Here is a 24,404-nt window from a genome sequence, read left to right as displayed (position 1 = left end):
TAAAGACAGAAAGGGGAAAAACTAAACTGCCCCAGAGCAGACCCCAAAGTAATAGGCAGCCCCCAACATATAATGATGGTGAAGCAAGATGAAAACACTAACACAGATAGAAAGATAGGTTTGAGCAAATGATGGGGCCCAAGCTAACTACATAGGACAGGATAGGAAAGTTGCTGTCTGCCATCCGCAAAAACCCTATAAAAATGAGCTAACCGACTGATCGGAAAAACAGGCCCTGAAGTCGCTAGGCTTCAAAAGACTATATCAGCACTCAGGTATATTCTGAAGACAGAGCAAAAGATCAACAGATCAGAGACAAAAATGGAATTCAGCTCACCCCTGGCCGGGAATGGCAGAACTCCCAAAAAACAAGGAAAAACAAAAACAAAAAACTGAAGAGTACAAAGCAGAGCAGAAAAACTTAGCTTTGAGATGCAGGAATCAGACTGGTCTCCAAGAATCCAGCAGGAAAATCACCAGCCAGGAAGAAGGGCGTCAGCAGCCTTATATCCAGTCCTCAATTCCAGCCACCCAGTCATCATCTAGCTGCCCAGGTGTCTGATAATCAGCCTTACTACCTTCCTTCACCAGAGGAGGGAGTTCATCAGACCTCAATAGTGAAGGGAAAAATTAACTCACAACAGCTGTTTTGCATATTGTAGGTGAGATACATTGTGGCATTTGCACAGTAATGGCGTTCTTCTGGCGACTCGTCGATGCAGCCCATTTTTCTTCAAGTGCCTCCTTATTGTGCATCTTGAAACAGATGCAATTTTCAGAGTCCAGTATTTCAGCTGATGTTATTTGTGGGTTTTTCATTGCATCTCGAACAATTTTCCTAGTAGTCGTGGACATCTTTTTTGTTGGTCTACCTGACCGTGGTTTTGTTTTCACAGAACCCCTAATTTTCCATTTGTTAATCACAATTTGAACGCTGCTGACTGGCATTATCATTTCCTTGGATATCTTTTTGTATTCCTTTCCTGTTTTATACAGTTCAACTACTTTTTCCCGCAGATCCATTGACAATTCTTTTGCTTTTCCGATGACTCACAATCCAGAAACATCAGTGGCTGGATGAAAGATGCAAGAGTCTGTCTGGATCCCAGAAACTCACTCGGCTTTTATGCACACACACTGATTACAAGCAAACAGGTTACAGACGAGTATGTTACATTTAGTAGCCATTCATTCAAACTCATTTGTGTTAACATCTGTGCATGTTATCAGGTCAAAATCACCATGGTATGTGAACTTTTGATCAGGACCATTTGGATATTTTGTTTTGTCATTATGATTTAAAAAGAGAATACACAGTAATCTGACAATAAATGGCTTCACCCAACAAATCTACCCAACCACTAACCATGAGTGGAGAAAAAGTGTTGGTGTTATCATTCATATTCTCTGAAAAAAGGCCAAGAAAGCAAAAATTCTGCCGAGGTGAGTAAATTTTTGAGCACAACTGTATTTTTAGACATATTTTTATTATGTCCAGAATCCAACTGTTGAAAGAAATATTCTCCCAGGCCTGGCTGTAGATGGAAAGTCTTCACCCTACCTGTAATTTGGTGTCATTGAGAGGATTTTCTTACCCCTGAAGTGGGATCTCCGAATAAAAAAAACAGACTCCTTCCTACTATTAAATCCTTTCCTCTAAAAGGAACTCTTTCTAGTCTCGGTTGTGAAAAAAAGGGAAAGGTCTTTTTATCTCAGTCTTTTTCTAAGGTCTTGCCTAATTTCTTACCAAATATAGATTGGACATTGCACGGGATAGCAGCCTTTAAGTATGTTCCTTGCAATAATTGTAGGTTAGCCAGAATCTTATCTCTTGGTGTTTTATCCTTTAGATACTGCGCTTCTACTTGTTGTAGCAAAATCTTTAGGGAACAGGCAGTACAGGTTCTGGCAATGGCCGGTTTCAAAACCTCCGACGCAGCTTCCCATGTGTGTCTCAAATATCCATCTGCTTTTTTATGCTGTGGGTCCCTTAGCTCCCCAGAATGCTCAGAGGGTAGAGTCGACTTTGAGGACTTTGATACTGCCCCGTCAATCCTAGGGACTTTGTCCCATACCTCTGAATCCTGGGCCTTGACCATTAACAGAGAAGGTACGCTCATTTCTTTGCTCTAACCCCCCGAACATCACGTGTTCTAGGGTTTTAGCCATCTTCTCCTCTTTTAGCTCATTGTTGTCCTAACCAGTTTGACTAGAGTCTGTCCGTATCTTCCACCAGGCAACATGGTTTACCCCCTATGTCACTGAAGATGAGGAAGAAGATTCACTCTAACATTCCCCCTCTGAGAACAGGGAAATGTCAGGTTCAGAAGAGATTTCCTTTTCCGTTTTTTCAATAGGTATTTCCGAAAGCCTTCCACCTATGTTCTGATGACAGACCTAAGGTTTCAGGCAAAATCAGGGGTCTCCTCACTAAAAGTCTTCTGAATACAGCCTGAACAAAGACTTTTCTGCCAATGCCTTGTAAGTAGGTTTTTACATAGCGCACTGTCTGTTGTTCCTCTTGAGACTAACTTTTTTTAGGTTTGCCCTAGTGATGGTAATAGCCCCCTGTGGAGACATGAGGAGGGGGGGGGGTTGGCAGATGCCCGATTCACTAGCCGAAACGACATGACCAGGGGTCGTCCCACCAAATGCCAGCTTTCCTTTTAACGTGGGCGTAACGCTACCCAGACATCACAGGGTGAAGATAAAACTGTGTGGCAATACTTTATTGAACCACAAAAGAGGCAAATAACATGTAGAACAGTCCTAGCAAAATTCCCCAAAATCATGCACATTAGAGTCTCACCCTTCCACTGACTCGTCGGAACAATAGCAGCTGCTACTTCAGATCTTCCAGGGCAAATTTCTACACCTGTGGCACACACAGAGAGGCAGTAACAACAAGCGTAGGAAGATGACAGCCCATTTAGGTACAAGGGCCAGTTGATCGGTGGGTCACAACCTGGCTTCATCTTCCTGGGCCAATTACCCCACCTGTGACACGCACAGAGAGAAAGCAACAATGAGCTTAGGAAGATGACCGCCCATTGATGTACAAGGCCAGTTGACCGAAGGGTCACAACCTGCATTCCCCGAACATCTCCATGGAGCCCGGCGACCAGTGGGTCCCAATTCTGGCTTTCTCCAAACATATCGATGGTGCAAAGTGACCAATTGGTCTAAAACTGGCCTGCCCAATTGTATCCATGGTGCCAGGTGACCGGATGGTCTCAACCTGGTTTCCTCAAATGTAGCCATGGATTTGCGATGGTCAATTAAGCAGATTTTTATTCTTTCAGTTAAAATGGTGCGGGTCTTGTAGAAGCACTCACCTTTTTTTTACTCCAATCATTCTTCCAGGTGTCCCAAACTGAAGGGGGGGGGGGTAGTGTTTCATCAGAGAAAATAACATTGCAGAGGACAAGGGTGAAGTTATGTTCTTTGATGAAGCCCCTGTCAGACTGTTTGGGACATCAGAAAGAATGATTCTCCAAAGAAGAAAACTCAAACAGGCTTTATTGTCGGGGACCAAAATACATTTAGTGTTGCCAAAGCAAGAAAAATAGATGTGATGGGGAGGGGATTGGGGGAATGAGGTGTTGGGGGCACAATTTGGGAAATGATAGTCCATTTGGGGGTTTTAAGTTCCTCTTAGCTTATGACATATTGTGATGTATTGGGCGGCGATCTCCACTGTTGATTCCTCTTCCCCCCAGTAGGATGCAGAATTTCCTCTCCTCATCCATGGATGGGAAGTCCGGGTTGTGAATGGAAAGTCTCTGGAAGTGTGAGGCCCTCACTGCTGAGTATATGTTGCAGTGAAGCAGGAAGTGCGCTGTTGTGAACTCATTTTCTGGTCTACCAGTTGTGAGTTCTCCTTCCGGGCTCCCTCTGGTGGTAACAGGAGGTAGTGAGGTTGATTTAATTAGTAGAGATCTGCCACCTGATGATGAGGATAATGATTGGATCTCTGTAATCTCAGACCGGATTTAAGACAGCCAACGCCCTATTCTGGTGCTGGTGATTCCTTCTGGCTTTTCAGGTCTTGGTTTTCAGCTCTGTTCCAGTCATCTCAGGCTAAGTGTTTTGCTAATGTTCACACTTGATTTTTGTTGATCTTTTCAGTTTTTTGTGTGGTCAGCCAGCCCCGGCTGGGGCTGTGCTGAATTTCCACTCTTATTTATCTGTATTTGCCAATTTGCTTTTTGTCCCTTATTAGATTGGCCTCTTTTTTGCTCTGTCTCAGAATATTTCAGAGTGCTGATATAGTGGGAGAAGTCTAGTGACTTCAGGGTTAATTTTGTTATCAGAAGTGTTGGACATTATTTTTGTAGGGTTTTTTGGGCAGATTGTAGACAGTGTCTTTACTTTCCTGCCATTTCTAGTTAGTTTGGGCCCCATCGTTTGCTCAGCCTATTTTCCTGCCTGTGTTTGTGTTTTCATCTTGTTTCACCGTCAATACATGTGTGGGCGCTGTCTATTCCTTTGGGGTCTGCTCTGGGACAGTTAGTTTTCCCCTTTTCTTGCTTTAGGCTTATTTAGTCCTCCGGCTGTGACAAGGCATCTAGATTCATCGTAGGAACGCTCCATAGCTGCTGCTAGTTGTGTGGTTAGGATCAGCGGTCTGCAGTCTGCATAGTTACCAACCTCTCTGGTTTTCTGTGACTTAGTTTGTTTAGTTTTCCTCCTCGGTGACCCATTCATAACAGTGCGCCTCTTCCTCCAGTTCCCCCTGCTGGCACAGTCTGCTCTCACGTGGCTTGCATGTCTGTCGGTGCCGTACTGTTTCCACCTCTAGACTGTGGGCACTCAATCTGTATAGACTCCGGGTCTGCCTGCCTTTGGGGTGATGTTAACTCTCCAGATATGGGGCCAGAGTATAGTCCCTCCGCAGTGATCGGTAGATAGTGAGTTTCTGGGAGTTCTCTAATTCACTCTGCCAACCCTCTACATATTGCATCTTGCGGCTCTCTGAGATCTTTATTTTGGCTTTTGTCAGGGTGTGTTGCTGACTTTGGCGGGACTAGCTGCTGGGCTTTGTTCGTGGCTTGCTCTGGGCTTTGGCTCAGTAGGGCTTTATAATGGTAGGATCTGGGGTTACTGCTCTGTATGTGCGCCTGTTGTGATAGCGCCCTCTTTTAAATATGAGTGCTTTCATAAGTCCTGTGTACTGCCAACAGTAAAAACATCCTGACACCTTTCATATGTATTGACTTCTCATCCATGGGGGGAGCTCACTCACAATTTTGCCTAAGAATACTGTCATGTGCCATAAGCGCTATTAAACGGAAGTGGGAAAGACTCATCACTAATACGCAGGGAGAGGAGTGGGAAGAGATCCTGGAGTCTCCGATCGGAGTATCACCATCTATTATTAACAGAATGATACAGTTATATATAATAAATCAATCATACTTGACTCCGACACGACTTTTTAGGATGGGTCGATTTCAATCATCAGAATGTCTGCGGTGCCACTCACCAAATGCAGATTTTATTCATATGGTGTGGCAGTGTCCCACTATCCTACATTACTGGAACAAGGTGACGTCGTTACTGACATCCCTGGGGAAAGCTCCTGTCCCTCTTGAGCCACTTGTCTGCTTGTTTGGGGTATGGGATGAGGTGATTTGGGGTCACTATATCGGGATCTTTCTGCGCGAGACACTGTTTATGGCATGGAAGGTATTGGCACTACGGTGGATTGATTTGGTAAATCCGATTGTTCCATACGAGTGCACGTTAGATCAAAATAAGGGATGCCCGGGTAAATTTGAAAAGATTTGGGAGAAGTGGAATTCCTCTCATCTTACTTTGCAAGGTTGAGACATCACATGTGAGATAATATGATATAGGATACTAGGATGCAAAATAGTAAATACCAGTTGATGTAGTTGTAGTTTAGGAATTTATAATTAGACTTTATTATCAGCGTAACATGATAAAGGCTTGTGAGATTTGATATACATGCTTTACAATGTATAGCCAGCTGTCCTTTGTGTATGCTTGGAGGGTTATGTACATATTACCTTGTATATCAATACGAGTGTGCAATTTCTTTGTTTTGTATTTCACAATGGATGGAAATATGTATGCTCTGTATAATGCTTACTATCATAGCCAATATGTATATTGTACATTTTCTTTTTTCTTGTTCTGAGCTTCAATAAATGAATTTAAAAGAAAATGAATACTGCCATGAATGAAGAATGGGATCTAAACATCCCAAGAGGAACTTCTCCCAACCATCCAGGATAAATTTGGGGATAATCAATGTTTTCACCAACATGATGGAGGCCATATCACAGGCCAAAAGTGATACTACATGGCCCAGAGGAGAAAACATTGAAATTTGAGTCCATGTCCAAGAAACTCCCCAGATCTTAATCCCATTGAGAACCTATGTTCCTCTTTTTGAGGATTGGTGCATAAACAAAGATGTAAGAAACTGTAATAAACTCCAAGCACTTATTACACAAAAAAGGGCGGTCACCAGTCAGGATTTGGCCCAGAGGCTGAAATCCAACTGCCAAGGCAAAGGGCGGAAGTCTTGAAAAATGAGGGTCAACACTATAAATATTAAGTCTTTGTATAAACTTAATGTAGTTGTCAATAAAAGTGTAAAAACTTATGAAATGCTGATAATTGTACTTTAGTAATTATAGAAACATCCGACTAAGTGATCCAAAAACAATGAAGCAGGAAACATTTTAAAAGCCAAAATACGAGTCAGTCTCTAAACCTTTGGCCACGATGGTTTACTGTATAGTGCCGCCCGATCTCCCACCCTAAGTACATGCCCACTGACCATGAGAATGGCATTTATTTTCATTTTGGCTGAGAACTTGGTTACAATTTTAGAGTAAAACTCATACACAAAAGCTTTGTATATTATGAGTCAGTAAGAGTGCCCAGTAGAGATTTGGTGTGTACCTCTTGGCTATCTGCAATGTTACATCTCCACCGTCCAGAAATTCTCTCATCCCACATGGAAGTGATGAATCAAAGGCATTTAGGTCAATGACTCTGTCTCCATCCAGTTCTAATCCGATCCTCCGGCCGGTAGAAGTTGGGCTCTGAAACTGTATAAGCCTCATCCTTAGTGGAGGGAAGTAGGAGATGCCTCTCCGGGGCAAGCTGTGGACAGAGTTACGCTGGACTGCTCGCAGGAGACCGTGGACAGACGCCAACATCAACCTATCAAGAGAGACAAGGTTAGTAACATTTATCAAATGACAGTAAAAACATTGCTTTGTATAAGGATACGGCGATCTGTCAGCTGTCCATTGTCAGAAAAACATTCACTTTTGAGGACTACGATACCTTTGGCAAATTTTTTTTTCTTTTTTTTTTTTACTACACAAATGTATGTATTTTAGGCTGAAAATAATTTTTGCACTGGTTTTTCAGTAAAAAAAGAAAAAGTGCTCCTTCCCTGCGCACAGTTGACTGTAGAATGAGTTAATTGAGAATCCGTCAGTCATCTGTCTTTTGTTTGTATGTCTTTTCCTGAACTCTCACCTTTTTTATGATCACAGACCTCATCAAAATTGAGATGAACTTGGACATGGTAAAAATAAGTCCAGATTACAGAGCTGCAAACCCCCATTCAGCAGTCAGCGACGTACGGGGAAAAACAAGAGTCTATGAAAGCCGAAACGTATGAAATTTTCAATGAAACCATATTGCTCCTGGTGTACAGTCATGGCCAAAAGTTTTGAGAATGACACAAATATTAAATTTTACAAAGTCTACTGCTTCATTTTTTCTAATGGCAATTTGCATATACTCCAGAATGTTTTAAAGAGTGATCAGCTTAACAGCAATTACTTGCAAAGTCAATATTTGCCTAGAAAATGAACTTTATCCCCCAAAACACATTTCAACATCATTGCAGCCCTGCCTTAAAAGGACCAGCTAACATCGTTTCAGTGATTGCTCCATTAACACAGGTGTGGGTGTTGATGAGGACAGGGCTGGAGATCATCTGTCATGATTAAGTAAGAATGACCCCACTGGACACTTTAAAAGGAGGCTGGTGCTTGGCATCATTGTTTCTCTTCTCTAACCATGGTTATCTCTAAAGAAACACATGCAGTCATCATTGCACTGCACAAAAATGGCCTAATAGGGAAGAGTATCGCAGCTAGAAAGATTGCACCTCAGTCAACAATCTATCTCATCATCAAGAACTTCAAGGAGAGAGGTTCCCTTGTTGACAAAAAAGGCTCCAGGGCGCCCAAGAAAGACCAGCAAGCGCCAGGACAGTCTCTTAAAAGTGTTTCAGCTGCGGGATCGGGCTACCAGCAGTGCAGAGCTTGCTCAGGAATGGCAGCAGGCAGGTGTGAGTGCATTTGCACGCACTGTGAGGCAGAGACTCTTTGAGCAAGGCCTGGTCTCAAGGAGGGCAGCAAAGAAGCCACTTCTCTCCAGAAAAAACATCATGGACAGACTGATATTCTGCAAGAGGTACAGGGAGTGGACTGCTGAGGACTGGGGTAAAGTCATTTTCTCTGATGAATCCCCTTTTCGATTGTTTGGGACATCTGGAAAACGGCTTATTCGGAGAAGACCAGGTGAGCGCTACCAAAAGTCTTGTCTCATGCCAACTGTCAAGCATCCTGAAACCATTCATGTGTGGGGTTGCTTCTCAGCCAAGGGAATGGGCTCTCTCTCAGTCTTGCCTAAAAACACAGCCATGAATAAAGAATGGTACCAGAATGTCCTCCAAGAGCAACTTCTCCCAACCGTCCAAGAGCAGTTTGGCGATCAACAATGCCTTTTTCAACATGATGGAGCACCTTGCCATAAAGCAAAGGTGATAACTAAATGGCTCAGGGAACAAAACATAGAGATTTTGGGACCATGGCCTGGAAACTCCCCAGATCTTGATCCCATTGAGAACTTGTGGTCAATCATCAAGAGACGGGTGGACAAACAAAAACCTTCAAATTCAGACAAAATAAAAGCATTGATTTTGCAAGAATGGACTGCTATCAGTCAGGATTTGATCCAGAAGTTGATTGAGAGCATGCCAGGGAGAATTGCTGAGGTCCTGAAGAAGAAGGGTCAACACTGCAAATATTGACTTGCTGCATTAACTCATTCTGTCAATATAACCTTTTGCTACTCATAATATGATTGCAATTATATTTCTGTATGTGATAAAAACATCTGACAAAAACACATAAAAACCAGAGGCCAGCAGATCATGTGAAAATATAATATTTGTGTCATTCTCAAAACTTTTGGCCATGACTGTATATTTTGTTTCCACAGGCCTCCATTAACAATCACATATACACATGTGGCATCTATATAACATTTAACTGTATATGAAAGCGCTGCAGACTGTTATTCCCTGTACATAAGGTCACATGTGATATACATGTCTTGCAATGGGGTACACCTGTGTGGTAAAACACTTAATAAAAATGAAAAATAGGGTCTCGTATAACTTTTTTAAAAGGACTGTACGAAAACACCCACACAAATACTACAAAAAATCTAGCAGGAAAAAGAATAGGACTGCCCCACATGAGATTGCCTTGGCGCGGCGGGGTGGCTCAAATGATTGATCAATTTTTTGCCAAATATCTCATTTTGAATACAGCTAGAAATTAATATGTGCATATGCACTTTATGTATTGTGTTCTGACCACAAGCAGCGCTGGCTTCTCTCCTTTTTTTAACTTGATAGGTATAATAACTCACCACCTCACGGTCCAGTGCGTCGCGTCACCGGAATTCTGGAAACCCTATCCTGGAGCGCAAATGCGCCTCACATTCGCCGGAGCCGGAAGTATGTCAGTGGAGCACAGAAGAGTCCCACCTCACTCGAGATCCGCCATAAGTACGTTATGGAAGCGCAAATGTGCTCCACACAAACCAGACGGGGAAAGCCGGATAGTGGGTCTGCCGGGAACACTTCGCTAAAACGCAATTTCGCTCCACGTAGACCAGAAATGGAAGACCAAGAAGGTGGAGTTCCACACAAGCCGAAAAGGGAAAACTAAAACGTGAAACGCAAAAGCATTCCACCAAACCTATTATCCCCCATTTTGCTTGAATAAGAAAAAATGCCTACAGTATATCAACATGGAAAAATAAATGACTTAAAACTAACAGAAAGAGGAGAAACAAGAGCACCCCAGCTTTTAATATTGATTTCAACCTTTAGTGACCAACCCAGACATGATAAAGTGTCAAAAAATTTTAAAAGAAAAAAATCCCAAATCATAAAAGGTGGGACACAGACATAGCTTATATGGGAGCCACCAAATTATGTGGGTCCAAAAAAGGAAGTTAAAATTTCAGGTACAACTTGTATTATAGAATGGAATCAAATAAAACTAGAAAATCTTAACTGCTCATTGAGTCCTCCGGGATTTAAGGACTCCAGCCAAAAGATCCAGCGTGACATGTTGGAGTATCTTTTTGTCCCAGTCCCCCTTATGAATCGAGGGCTGGATGACTTCTATGACACAAAAGGAAATGCAGCACGGATCGTCAGCATGTGCAGTATTGACATATGACAGCAAGTGCAAGTGGCGTATCTCTGCAGTGCCTAATGTCCCCAAGGTGTTCACTGATGCGGACCCACAATTCACGTTTGGTCTTACCCACATAAACTTTGGGGCGAGTACATGTGCAGAGATACAGCACTCCAGATGTTCCGCAATTTGCGAAACATCTCATGTCATAGGTCCGGTTACTGTACTCATAAAATTTTTAGCTGGAGAGATGGATTGACAGAAGGTACACCGGCCACATTTAAAAGTACCCCATGATCTATTCTGTAACCACGTGCCCTCTTTTTTTGGTTGGGAGTAATGACTATGGGCCACAAAATCTTTAACTGACTTACCCTTTCTATAAGTAACAGAAGGTCTAGAGGAGAAAAAATTTGATATATCTGGGTCTGCTTTAAGGATGCCCCAATATCCATAACCCTGTGGGATCGATCATCAATAGTTCCAATGAGTAGATAGGGGATCTGAATCTGACTTTGTGTCAAGGGTCAGGAGAGATGACCTACTGGTCCCCTTTGCATATTGGTATGCCGAATCTATAACTCTCTCGGGATAACCCCTTTCTTTAAACGTTTGTCTGAGGTCCCTGGACTGTGACTGAAAACCTGCCAGGGAGGAACAGTTCCTCCTTAATCTATGGAACTGTCCCTTCGGGATTGCCTTTTTCAATGGTGGTGGGTGGTGGCTGTCTGTTTGCGAAAAAGCGACGTATTCAGGGAGCCATCAATATTCCTGGATATAGTCACATCCAGGAATGAGATATTGTCACCACCCACCTCATAGGTAAAAAACAAGCCAATATTGTTGGTATTCAGATGGTTAAAAGATTCAAAGGATTCTCCATCCCCTGACCACAGGACAAGGATGTCGTTGATATACCTACCACAGAATAATGTCCTAGGGCACCAGATGACATCCTTGTCCCTAAAGACAAACATGTCTTCCCACCAACCCAGGAGCAAATTAGCATAAATGGGGGCACAGGGGTTCCCCATAGCTGTGCCCCTGAGTTGGTGGTAGTACTTGCCTGTTATGATTGAGTCACCGTAGGAGGCAAAAATAGAAATGCTAGCTAAGTCCAGAAAACCAGAGAAGTTGGCAGCTATCGGATTGCAGACCCCTGAACCTGTCAACACAACTAGCAGTAGCCGTGGGGGGCTCCTACGATGCCCTAGGCCCCTCGATCACAGCCGGAGGACTACATAGCCTAAAGACAGAAAGGGAAACCTAAACTGCCCCAGAGCAGACCCCAAAGTAAAAGGCAGCCCCCCACATATAATGACGGTGAAGCAAGAAGAAAGAACAAAACACAGACAGAAAGATAGACTGAGCAAAGATGGGGCCCACGCTAGCTTAGATAGGAAAGGACAGGAAGGCTGCTGTCTGCAATCCGTGAAAAACCCTATGAAAATAAGAGCCAACAAACTGACAGTAAAAAAGGCCCTGAAGACGCTAGGCTTCAAAAAAGCTATGTCAGTACTCAGGAATATTCTGAAGACAGAGCAACAGGCAAAAGGAGATTCAGCTCACCCCAGCAGGGAATGGCAGAATCCAGAAAAGCAAGGAAAACAAAACACTAATGCAAAAAGGCAAAGCAGAAATCTTAGCTTTAGATGAGCAGGAATCAGACTGGTTTCCTAGAAGTCCACAGAGAAATCACCCGCAGGCCAGAAGGGCGTCGGCAGCCTTATATCCAGTCATTAACTCCACTCAGCCAATCATCATCATCAGCCCCAGGTGTTTGACAATCAGGCTCACTACCTTTCTTCACCAGAAGAGGGAGTTCCTCGGGCCTCAGTAGTGAAGGGGAAAATGAACTCACAACAGTATCTCCCCCTTGAGGAGGGGTCACCGAACCCTCAACCACGCCACCAGGGCGATCAGGGTGAGCTCGATGAAAGGCAAGCACCAATCTTTTGGCATGAATATCAGAGGCAGAGACCCAGGAATTATCCTCCTGACCATAACCCTTCCACTTAACCAAATACTGGAGTCTCCGTCTAGCCAGACGGGAATCCAGCACTTTCTCTACCTCATATTCCATGTTACCTTCAACCAATACAGGGTCTGGAGGTGCAACCCCAGGAACAACAGGTTCAACAAACCTCTTCAACAAAGATTTATGGAACACATTATGGATTTTAAATGTGACAGGAAGAGCCAAACGAAAAGAGACCGGATTAATAATCTCCAAAATCTTGTAAGGTCCAATAAATCTAGGCTTAAACTTAGGAGAAGACACCTTCATAACAATATTTTTTGATGATAACCACACCATATCACCAACCTTAAATTGGGGACCAATGGTCCTATGTCGGTTGGAAAACCGCTGGGCCTTTTCCTGGGAGAGAGATAACTTATCCACCACTTGGTCCCAGATCTGGTGCATTCTCTCCACCACAGTATCAACCCCTGGGCAGGCAGAGGGCTCCACCTGCCCTGAAGAAAAAAAAAAAAAAAAAAAAAAAAAAAAATCGAGGATGAAACCCAAAGTTACAAAAAAAAGGAGACATCAAAGTGGCAGAACTAGCTCTATTATTTAAAGCAAATTCGGCCAAGGGCAAAAATGAAACCCAATCATCCTGATCAGCAGAAATAAAACATCTCAAATATGACTCCAAGGTCTGGTTTGTTCTCTCTGTCTGCCCATTGGTCTGAGAGTGAAAAGCAGAGGAGAAGGACACATGAATTCCCAGCTTGGAACAGAAAGTTCTCCAAAATCTAGACACAAACTGGACTCCTCTGTCAGATACAATGTTCTCAGGAATCCCGTGCAAGCGAACCACCTGTTGTAAAAACAGGGGCACCAATTCAGAGGAAGACGGCAACTTAGGGAGTGGTACAAGATGAACCATCTTAGAGAACCTATCACAAATCACCCAAATAACAGTCATCCTTTGAGAGACAGGCATATCAGAGATGAAATCCATTGAAATATGGGTCCATGGCCTCTTGGGGACAGGCAAAGGCATCAACAACCCACTAGAGCGAGAACACGATTTAGACCGGGAGCACGTCCCACAGGACTGCACAAAATTCCTGACATCACGAGACAAGGAGGGCCACCAAAAAGACCGACTCACAAGATCTCTAGTACCAAAAATACCTGGATGACCAGCCAAAGCAGAGCAATGAACTTCAGACATCACTCTCTTCTTCCACTGGTCAGGAACATACAACTTTCCACTGGGACAACGCTCAGGTTTGTCCTCCTGGAACTCTTCCAGAGCACGTCTCAAATCGGGCGAGATGGCAGAAAGAACTACCCCTTCGCCTAAGATGGTAGCAGGCTTGGTCACCACAGAAGAATCAGCAAAGAAGCTCCTAGAGAGGGCGTCAGCCATGACATTCTTAGTTCCAGGAAGAAAAGAAACCACAAAATCAAAACGTGTAAAAAACAAGGCCCACATAGCCTGTCTAGGGTTCAAGCGCTTAGCCGACTCTAGGTAAATCAAATTCTTGTGGTCAGTGAGGACCACGACTTGATGCTTAGCTCCCTCCAACCAATGTCTCCACTCCTCAAATGCCCATTTCATGGCTAACAGTTCCCGATTCCCCACATCATAGTTACGTTCAGATGGAGAGAACTTTCGGGAAAAGAAAGCACAGGGATTCATTTTAGATGTTACAGGATCCTTTTGGGACAAAACAGCTCTTGCACCAATCTCAGAAGCATCCACCTCTACCTGCAATGGAAGTGAGACATCAGGTTGCCGTAAAACCGGGGCGGAGGTGAATCTTCGCTTCAGCTCCTGAAAGGAAGAAACAGCCTCCGGAGACCAATTCAACACATCAGCACCCTTCTTAGTCAGATCAGTCAATGGCTTGGCAATACTAGAAAATTTTGCTATAAATTTCCGATAAAAATTAGCAAAACCCAAAAACTTCTGGAGGGCCTTCAAAGAAGTGGGCTGAACCCAATCGTAAATGGCCTGTACCTTGGCCGGGTCCATTTCAATAGTTGACGGGGACAAAATAAATCCCAAAAAAGAAATCCTCTGTACTCCAAAAAGGCATTTAGATCCTTTGACATACAGGGAATTCTCCCTCAAGATCCGGAACACAGTCTGAATATGTTCCACATGAGAATCCCAATCCTTGGAGAAGATCAAAATATCATCCAGATAGATAATCAAAAATTTATCGACAAAATCTCGGAAAATATCGTTCATGAAGCACTGGAAGACAGAAGGGGCATTAGTGAGCCCAAAAGGCATCACCAGGTACTCAAAATGTCCCTCCGGAGTATTAAACGCCGTCTTCCATTCATCCCCATGCTTAATGCGAATAAGATTATACGCCCCCCTGAGGTCAAGCTTGGTAAACCAGCAAGCACTTTTAACTCTGGAGAATAGATCAGAAATCAGGGGTAACGGATACTGATGTTTAACAGTAAATTTGGTGAGAGCACGATAATCAATACAAGGTCTTAATGATCCATCCTTTTTGGCTACAAAAAAAAAAAAAACCGGCACCTAAGTGTGACGAGGATGGTCTAATATGACCCTTCTCCAACGCCTCCTTAATATAGGATCGCATAGCCTCGTGCTCGGGTACAGATAAATTGAAGAGCCGACCCTTGGGAAATTTACACCCCGGGCTCAGTTCAATAGCACAGTCATAACTCCTAAGAGGAGGCAGAGACGCAGACTCATTCTCACTAAATACATCATAAAAGTCCGCCAAATAATCAGGAACATCGTGCGACTGAGGAGAGGTGGAAAACACCGGAGCCTCACTAAAGGCACACCGACAACCCCAACTCACCACAGACACAGATTTCCAATCCAAAACTGGATTATGAATTTGTAACCAGGGAAACCCCAGAACAATAGTATCATGCAGATTATGTAACACCAAAAACCTGCAATTTTCTTGATGGTCTGGGGCGACCCGCATTACCACCTGGGTCCAAAACTGAGGTTTATTTTTAGCCAAAGGAGTAGCATCAATACCCCTCAAAGGGATAGGCGTCTGCAGAGGTGTCATTGGAAATCCACAACGTTTAGCAAAATCCAAGTCCATTAGGTTTAGAGCTGCTCCCGAATCCACAAAAGCCTTGGCGGAAAATGTGGACAGGGAGCAGATCAGAGTAATAGCCAGAAGAAACTTAGGTTGATCACCACCAACAGAAAACGTGTGTGCAAAGCGTTTCTCGCGTTTAGGACAGACAGAAATAATATGCGAGGCATCTCCACAGAAAAAACACAACTTATTACGCCTTCTGAACTCCTGACGCTGCTCTCTGGAAAAAACTATCACATTGCATAGGTTCAGACATCTGTTCAACAGGTGGCAACACCTCTCGTGCAGCTCTGCGTTCGCGTAAACGCCGATCAACCTGAATGGCTAAAGACATAGAATCGTCAAGACCAGAGGGAACAGGAAATCCCACCATAGTATCTTTTACGGCTTCTGACAACCCCTTCCGAAAGAGAGCAGCCAAGGCATTATCATTCCAGGTAGTAAGTACTGCCCACTTTCGGAATTTTTGACAGTACAATTCTGCAGAATCACGACCCTGGTTCAATGCCAGCAGGGTATTTTCAGCCTGATCAATGGCATTAGGTTTGTCATACAACAACCCCAAGGCCTGAAAAAATGCATTCACATTAGTCAGAATAGGATCATCTGGTTTCAAAGAAAACGCCCAATCCTGGGGATCGCCACGCAGCAAAGAGATGACAATTTTAACCTGCTGCGCGGAGCTCCCTGACAAGTTAGGCTTCAAGGCAAAAATTTACAATTATTTTTGAAATTCAAAAATTTAGACCGATCCCCAAAAAATACATCAGGTGTAGGAATCTTTGGTTCAGCAGCATGTGAATGAGCAAGGTAGGCGGAAATTCCCCACACTTCCGCAGCGAGCTGCTCCACACGATCAGACAATTGCTTTATCTCCATTGAGAGAAAAAAAAAATTCCCCCTACGGCCTGAGAGATATAGAGGAAAAAATATACACCTTTTTTTTTTTTTACAATTCTTTCCTGCTATTGAGTACCCTAGAATCTGCGGTATGGCGGGTGATTCTGTTATGATTGAGTCACCGTAGGAGGCAAAAATAGAAATGCTAGCTAAGTCCAGAAAACCAGAGAAGTTGGCAGCTATCGGATTGCAGACCCCTGAACCTGTCAACACAACTAGCAGTAGCCGTGGGGGGCTCCTACGATGCCCTAGGCCCCTCGATCACAGCCGGAGGACTACATAGCCTAAAGACAGAAAGGGAAACCTAAACTGCCCCAGAGCAGACCCCAAAGTAAAAGGCAGCCCCCCACATATAATGACGGTGAAGCAAGAAGAAAGAACAAAACACAAAGATAGACTGAGCAAAGATGGGGCCCACGCTAGCTTAGATAGGAAAGGACAGGAAGGCTGCTGTCTGCAATCCGTGAAAAACCCTATGAAAATAAGAGCCAACAAACTGACAGTAAAAAAGGCCCTGAAGACGCTAGGCTTCAAAAAAGCTATGTCAGTACTCAGGAATATTCTGAAGACAGAGCAACAGGCAAAAGGAGATTCAGCTCACCCCAGCAGGGAATGGCAGAATCCAGAAAAGCAAGGAAAACAAAACACTAATGCAAAAAGGCAAAGCAGAAATCTTAGCTTTAGATGAGCAGGAATCAGACTGGTTTCCTAGAAGTCCACAGAGAAATCACCCGCAGGCCAGAAGGGCGTCGGCAGCCTTATATCCAGTCATTAACTCCACTCAGCCAATCATCCTCATCAGCCCCAGGTGTTTGACAATCAGGCTCACTACCTTTCTTCACCAGAAGAGGGAGTTCCTCGGGCCTCAGTAGTGAAGGGGAAAATGAACTCACAACACTTGCCCTTAAAAAGAAAGTAATTGTTGTCCTTAAGTGATATGTCGATATCCAGATTTAAGAAGAATATCCTCAGGGATATCGAGGGATCAAGTTCCTAGTGGCCCTGAGGAAGTCCTCAGGGCCACTAGGAACTTGATCCCTCGATACTGGAAACAAGAGAAATTTCTTTCACGCTCTGAATTTGTTGCAGAGTTTAATGACAAGGGTCTGTCACAGCTAGCGCACTAGCGTGATCGCATAAAGTGATTCAAAAAAGGCAGTTGCGCTAGTGCAGTCCGTTTAACGCATACGTTGAACGGACTGCCCTAGTGCAATCTGAACATGGCCTTAAGTAATCAGGACAGACAGGAAGTTCCATGACAGGGCGAGATACAAGACTCCATCTTGGATGAGGGCAAACAGGCACAAAGGAAAGTCTGGAATCCTTACATGCAGCTAGTGTAATGGTATGTGCCCACGATCAGTAAACGCTGCATACTTGTGCATGGTCCAGATGTTACAGCATAGTGGATGGGATTTTAAGAAATCCCATACTCACAATGCGTCCAAAGATGCCCGCGGCTCACTCGCAGACATGTGGCGCGTCTCTCCAGACCACAGCTTGTCAATTTCTCTAGCATCTCTGCAAGAGAAATTTCACCCGTACAATGTATTGGACGCGGTGAATCCACACGGTTCAGTGATCACGTGGATTCCCCTACGCTCAATAGACTGCAGCGCTTTGGACGTAGCGGACATGTGCTGAGTCCAAAGCGCTGCTAGTTCTGGATCGTCTGCACATACACTTACAAGTCATAAATAACGGTGCCACACATCTAAACTGTTATACGATAGTGACGTTACCATAGACGTACGAAGCTGGAATTATTAGCGAGATTTAATAGAAAAAAAAAAACATGCTGAAGGTAACAGAAAAGGAAAGTTCGGTCCCCGGCAGCTTTTAAAGTATGTTTTTCTCTAAAACACAGCAGCATTTCATAGTCAAACATATCCGGGAGAGATCATACAGCCCGTGCCCATGGATTATCTGCCCATGGATCAGCTGCCAGGTTTACTTTAAGCTCAAACACACCCTGCCAGGAAGCCAGCTGGACTATTAGGGTACGTGCACACGCTGCGGAATGCTCTGCAGATTTGTCCGCGCGGTTTATCATCTCTACAATGGAGCAGATGGCAAACCGCAGCGGAATCCGCAGAAAAAAATTGACATGTCATTTCTTTCTGCGGATTGAAAATCGCAGCAAAACCGCGCAGAAAAGTCCGCACCATCTGCACTGCGGTTTTCATTTTCCATAGGCTATAAAGGTACTGTACATCTGCTGCAGGTCCGCAGGGCCGGATCTGCAGCGTATGCACACACCTTTAGGCCGGGATCACACATGCGAGAAACTCGGACGAGTCTTGCATGTTAATACCCGGCACTGCCACCGGCCCTCGGGAGCGGAGCGTGCGGCCGCATAGCAATACATGGTGCCACCCGCTCCGCTCCCAAGTGTTGGCGGCAGTGCCGGGTATTAACATGCAAGACTCGTCCGAGTTTCTCACATGTTTGATCCCGGCCTTAGTTCCCTCTCCAATATTAGGTGCCGCATGTAGGAAAAGTGAAGGGTTTCAATTATCCTCCTCTTACCTAATCCAATCTGAATACTGTGCCTCACCAGCTGTGTGAATGAGGTCCTATGTACAGTCCCCGCTGGCTCCCAGCCAGGCTACAATGCGTCCAGGACTGCAGTGAGGTGCATTATTCACAACGTTACTGCGGACACATTACACATCAGCAAATTTTTCTACAAACACCGTAGTAACTTATTAACATCCAGAAGCCACTTTTCTACTCATAATAACCATTCTTTTTTTATTGAACGCTTTTTTGAGGCAAGTCATCAATATTAGATCACTGTGGGCCTAACTCCCATCACCCCCATAATCAACTGATTAAAGGGCCCACAGAGAGGATAAGAGCGCCGTACATTTTGTAGTGGCTATGGATGGTATTGCAGCTAAGTCCTTTCATCTAAGGGCGCATTCAGACTAGCAATTCATACGGGCTTTTGCTTTCTGTGTTGAAATTGGGCAGCACACTGACCAATGTTACTGAAAAGGGCCGTTCGGGTAACATTGGACCAAGCGTCCGTGTGAAGAACGTCCCAGCAAGCACTATGCGCCCATTCAAGTCTATGGGTGCACTAACAAAACAATCAGATGCCATATGGGTCATCCAATCTTTACAGATACATTGCGATTCTTAACACACAGACCTGGATTTGATTATGGACATTTTAAACCATTGATGAAGGAAGGAAAAAAAAAAAAAAAAGGGGACACACGGACAATATGGATGAAAATCAAACGATCGCACGCCTGCGCTCATACGGCCGCCTGCTCCCCACGGTGCTGCGAGGTTTTACAAGTCTGCAGTCACACAGAGTCGCTGTGGACTTGAGCCCCAAGCCCGGACAACCCTTTCAGGCCACATACAAAAAAAAAAAAAAAAAAAATTATATATATATATATATATATATATCAAAATATCAGAAGTGTGTCTCTTACTGTCTCCCTAAAACATCATCCATACCACAAAACGGTATCAATAAAACCATCGGCTCTGGAAAAATGGTGGTAAATCATTTTTATTTTACAAAACGCTGAACTTTTCTTTCCAGAAGGGAAAAAAAAGAAAAGAAAGAAAAATCGCCTGTTCCTTAGAGGGTGAATCTCAGCCATTTACTGATGTGGAAGCAGCTCCGCTCCATGGTCCGCCCATCCCGCGCACAAGGCCTAGAGAGGAGGAGACCGAACAGCGGCTGCACCGCCGCACACACCCCCTCCCCACAGCGCCCACCAGGGCAGTGACACAGCAGCCCCCGGAGCCACACGTCATATAGAGCGGCCAGAAACCTGTTTCCAGGGAGACAGCCCGAGCCGAGTCCCCGCTTCTTCCGGTACAGGCCAGCAGCTGCCGGTCTCGTGACACTTCTTGTCCTAGAACTTCATCTCCCGGCGTGCAATGCGCGCTTCCAACCTATTAAGCTTTATCTAGGTGAAAGACACTGCAGCTCCGTTATCTGTCAATATGTGGGAGGACGAGAGAGCGGCTCATTCCTCATAGACGCGTGACCTCTGTGCGAGTACAGCAGTGACAGGGTGCATTATAGGGGCACTGTGTCTGTAGCGCCACCTGCTGGCGACACTGGCTGTCGATGGCGGAGCTTTGGTTGCTCAGGGGAAACACTGGTGTGGAGGCGCTGTGTCTGGCACTGGTGTGAGTGGCGCTGTGTCTGGCACTGGTGTGAGTGGCGCTGTGTCTGGCACTGGTGTGAGTGGCGCTGTGTCTGGCACTGGTGTGAGTGGCGCTGTGTCTGTCACTGGTGTGAGTGGCGCTGTGTCTGTCACTGGTGTGAGTGGCGCTGTGTCTGTCACTGGTGTGGAGGCGCTGTGTCTGTCACTGGTGTGGAGGCGCTGTGTCTGGCACTGGTGTGAGTGGCGCTGTGTCTGTCACTGGTGTGAGTGGCGCTGTGTCTGGCACTGGTGTGAGTGGCGCTGTGTCTGGCACTGGTGTGAGTGGCGCTGTGTCTGTCACTGGTGTGGAGGCGCTGTGTCTGTCACTGGTGTGGAGGCGCTGTGTCTGTCACTGGTGTGGAGGCGCTGTGTCTGTCACTGGTGTGAGTGGCGCTGTGTCTGTCACTGGTGTGGAGGCGCTGTGTCTGTCACTGGTGTGGAGGCGCTGTGTCTGTCACTGGTGTGGAGGCGCTGTGTCTGTCACTGGTGTGGAGGCGCTGTGTCTGTCACTGGTGTGGAGGCGCTGTGTCTGTCACTGGTGTGGAGGCGCTGTGTCTGTCACTGGTGTGGAGGCGCTGTGTCTGTCACTGGTGTGAGTGGCGCTGTGTCTGGCACTGGTGTGAGTGGCGCTGTGTCTGGCACTGGTGTGAGTGGCGCTGTGTCTGGCACTGGTGTGAGTGGCGCTGTGTCTGACACTGGTGTGGAGCCGCTGTGTCTGACACTAGTGTGTAGTTGATAGATTTTCTAAGCAAGCCCACTTTGTGCCATTACCTGCTTTACCATCTGCTGAAACCTTGGCCCGCTTGTTTATACAGCACATTGTTCGGTTGCATGGAGTGCCTGTGAACATGGTGTCGGACAGGGGTGTGCAATTTGTGGCCAGGTTTTGGAGAGCATTTTGTAAGAAGTTGGGGGTCACGTTATCATACTCCTCTGCCTATCACCCGGAATCCAACGGACAGACTGAACGCACCAACCAGTCATTGGAGCAGATTCTGAGATGCCTGGCCTCCTCCAGACAGGAAGACTGGTGTAAGGTATTGCCCATGGCAGAATTTGCATTCAACTGTTGTATTAGTCAGTTTACTGGAAAGTCTCCCTTTCAGGTCAATTATGGGTTTGTTCTGCAGTTTGGGGAATTTTCCCGTATGTATTCGGGTTGCCCTGGTGCTGAGGGGATGGTACAACAGTTAAAAACCCTCTGGATGGAGGTGCAGGGGAACATCTCCAAAGCCCAGAAGAAGTTCAAACATTTTGTGGACAAGAGGAGGGGGTGGTTCCTGCGTTGACAGTGGGGGAAAAAGTCTGGTTGTCCACCTGTAACATCAAACTTAAGATGCCCTTTATGAAGTTGGGCCCCAAATTTATTGGCCCATACAAGATTGTAGAGGTGATCAACCCAGTGGCCTTCAGATTACAGTTGCCCACCTCCTTCAAAATATCTATCGTCTTCCACAAGTCCCTATTAAAACCTGTGGAGAGAGTTAGAGAAGATCCCTCATACGTGGTTCCACCAGTATTGGTAGAGGGTCAACTGGAGTACGAGGTAGGGCGCATCATTGATTCATGGTGGGTGCGTCAGAGACTTCAGTACCTTATTCATTGGAAGGGATATTCCGTTGAGAATCGGTCATGGGTTTCGGCCAGTTCGGTGCACGCTGATCGCCTGGGCAGGCTTTTCATGCCAGATACCCTGAGAAGCCTGGGGGTCGGGTGGCCCCCCATTAAGGGGGGGTACTGTCGTGGTATAGGACATAGTTAATGTCCTGTTCTTGCAGGGTTAACTTTTGCTGGCCTCCCATTGGATCTAGGAGGGGTATTTATACCCACTCCAGACTAAGATTCCCTGTCAGCTATACTGTTGTTCTGACTGTGTGTCTGACCCCCTGGTGTGCGTGTATACTGCATTGCTTGTTTGATTCCCGTGTATGACCCGGTCTGTCCCCTCACTCTGTTCTCTGTCTCACGTTTTGGTACTACTGTCTTCTTCGGGTCTGACCTCCTAGCTTGGCTATTGTTACTCCGTTACCGTTTGCCCCTATTGTAACGTCTATTGCCCATTCTGGTTTACTAATCTATTGCTACGTTCTGACTATCCGTTCTGTCTAATCCTTTGGTACTGTCGTGCTATCTCATACTTTGACCCCCGGCCTGATCTAGTTTACGTCTCTGTCTATGCCCCTTGGTAACATTGTCCTATAGCTACCCTTTTAGAAGTTTTCCTCAGCTCCTAGCTCCCTGAAGTTTAGACCACGACCTCAGCAGTCACATGCTTCAGGTCCTGTTAGTCTGGAGCACGCATCGTCACCACTGCTGCCCCGCTCCACAGGTATCTTTGTGCACAGTTTATGTACTCAGGACACACGCACTGGCCAAGTGAGCAAGTGCAGTGCGGTGTTCCTGACAATTGAATTGTGGCCTCTCCAGTCCTCCTTCAGACCCTGGGACCTTGATTTCCAAATGAAATGCAAAATTTACTCTCATCTGAAATTAACACCTTGGACCACTGAGCAACTGTCCAGTTCTTTTTCTCCTTGGCCCAGGTAAGACACTTCTATTGGTCATGAGTGGCTTGACACAAGGAATGCGACACTTGTAGCCCATGTCCTGGATACTCTGTGTGTGGTGGCTCGTGAAGCAATGACTCCAGCAGCAGTCCACTCCTTGTGAATCTCCCCCAAATTTTTGAATGGCCTTTTCTTAACAATCCTTTCAAGGCTGCAGTTATCCCGGTTGCTTGTGCACCTTTTTCTACTACACTTTTTCCTTCCTTTCCATTAATATGCTTAGATACATCACTCTGAACAGCCGGCTTCTTTAGCAATGACCTTTTGTGGCTTACCCTCCTTGTGGAGTGTGTCAGTGACTGCCTTCTGGACATCTGTCAAGTCAGCAGTCTTCCCCATGATTGTGGAGCCTACTGAAACAGACTAAGGGACCTTTATAAATGCTTAGGAAGCCTTTGCAGGTGTTTTTTGTTAATTTTTCTAATTTACTGAGATAATGACTTTTGGGTTTTCATTGGCTGTAAGCCATAATCATCAACATTAACAGACATAAACACGTGAAATAGATCACTCTGTGTAATGACTATATATAATATGAGTTTCACTTTTGTATTGAAGAACTGAAATAAATTAACTTTTTGATGATATTCTAACTTAGTGAGAAGCACTTGTATTCTGGTTCCACCTCACTACTATGCACCTTGTTGGTAAAAGAAAAAGGCCAATTGTGGCCAACGTTTGGTAATACTGCCTGGACAGCTGGTGTCAGTGGTTGTGCTGCTGATAGCGGCTCTCACATTCTTATCCATGAAATTAGACCATTGCCTCATTTTCTTTTACCAAACATTTTGTGCAATGCTATAGTTAACTTTTATTTACCCTGAAAGTATGCCCTGACAAAAAAAAAAATAGGATTTTTCCAAAACGTGTTGCTGTTCTGCCTTGCTTCCTCCAGCCCACTGAACTGTTGAGCCACCTCCAGACATTGAATATCAGCATCTAATGCCCCTCCCAATAGGAGCCGGGTTTTACCTTCATCCATAGGTAAGCCCAGATCTCCACTCTCCATGTATCCGTTCCACTTTGGGCATTTGTATGTGTATTTTACCACTTATTCATGCTACATAGTATGTTTTACCGTTAGCTTGTTTTCTACTTTTTACTCTGCAGAGTAGCTCCTACCACTGCCTTCAGATATTTATTTCTGTCAAATCTATTGTGCTGTTTTGCTTCAGCTTCCTAGCGCATTAAAAACTAAG

At 45.0% G+C, this 24,404-nt stretch overlaps 2 protein-coding genes across 3 annotated transcripts in view; one reads left to right on the top strand and one right to left on the bottom strand.

Moving 5' to 3' along the window:
• The window catches only part of LOC141070516 (oxaloacetate tautomerase fahd2, mitochondrial), a 74,672-nt gene extending 54,168 nt beyond the window's left edge, over nt 1-20,504 (bottom strand). The window contains exons 1-2 of one of the 2 annotated variants that reach the window (XM_073559519.1): nt 20,258-20,504; nt 6,937-7,200 (exon numbers count right to left, since the gene is read on the bottom strand). In XM_073559519.1, coding sequence (XP_073415620.1) covers nt 6,937-7,196 — 260 coding nt within the window. In that variant the 5' untranslated portion in view covers nt 7,197-7,200; nt 20,258-20,504. The remainder of the gene's footprint in view (nt 1-6,936; nt 7,201-20,257) is intronic. The other variant, XM_073559518.1, reaches the window with a different exon arrangement.
• Nucleotides 20,505-20,935: 431 nt separating this feature from the next.
• The window catches only part of LOC141070519 (uncharacterized), a 32,983-nt gene continuing 29,514 nt past the window's right edge, over nt 20,936-24,404 (top strand). The window contains exon 1 of the mRNA XM_073559522.1: nt 20,936-21,675. The gene's annotated coding sequence lies outside the window, so the exon portion shown is untranslated. The remainder of the gene's footprint in view (nt 21,676-24,404) is intronic.

The sequence above is a fragment of the Dendrobates tinctorius genome, unplaced genomic scaffold, assembly GCF_039654945.1.
Source record: "Dendrobates tinctorius isolate UK_male_01 unplaced genomic scaffold, ASM3965494v1 ptg000272l, whole genome shotgun sequence".
NCBI classification, from domain to species: Eukaryota; Metazoa; Chordata; class Amphibia; order Anura; family Dendrobatidae; genus Dendrobates; species Dendrobates tinctorius.
Note: the sequence above shows the minus strand (reverse complement) of the source record. Positions and strands in the feature narration are given on the sequence as shown.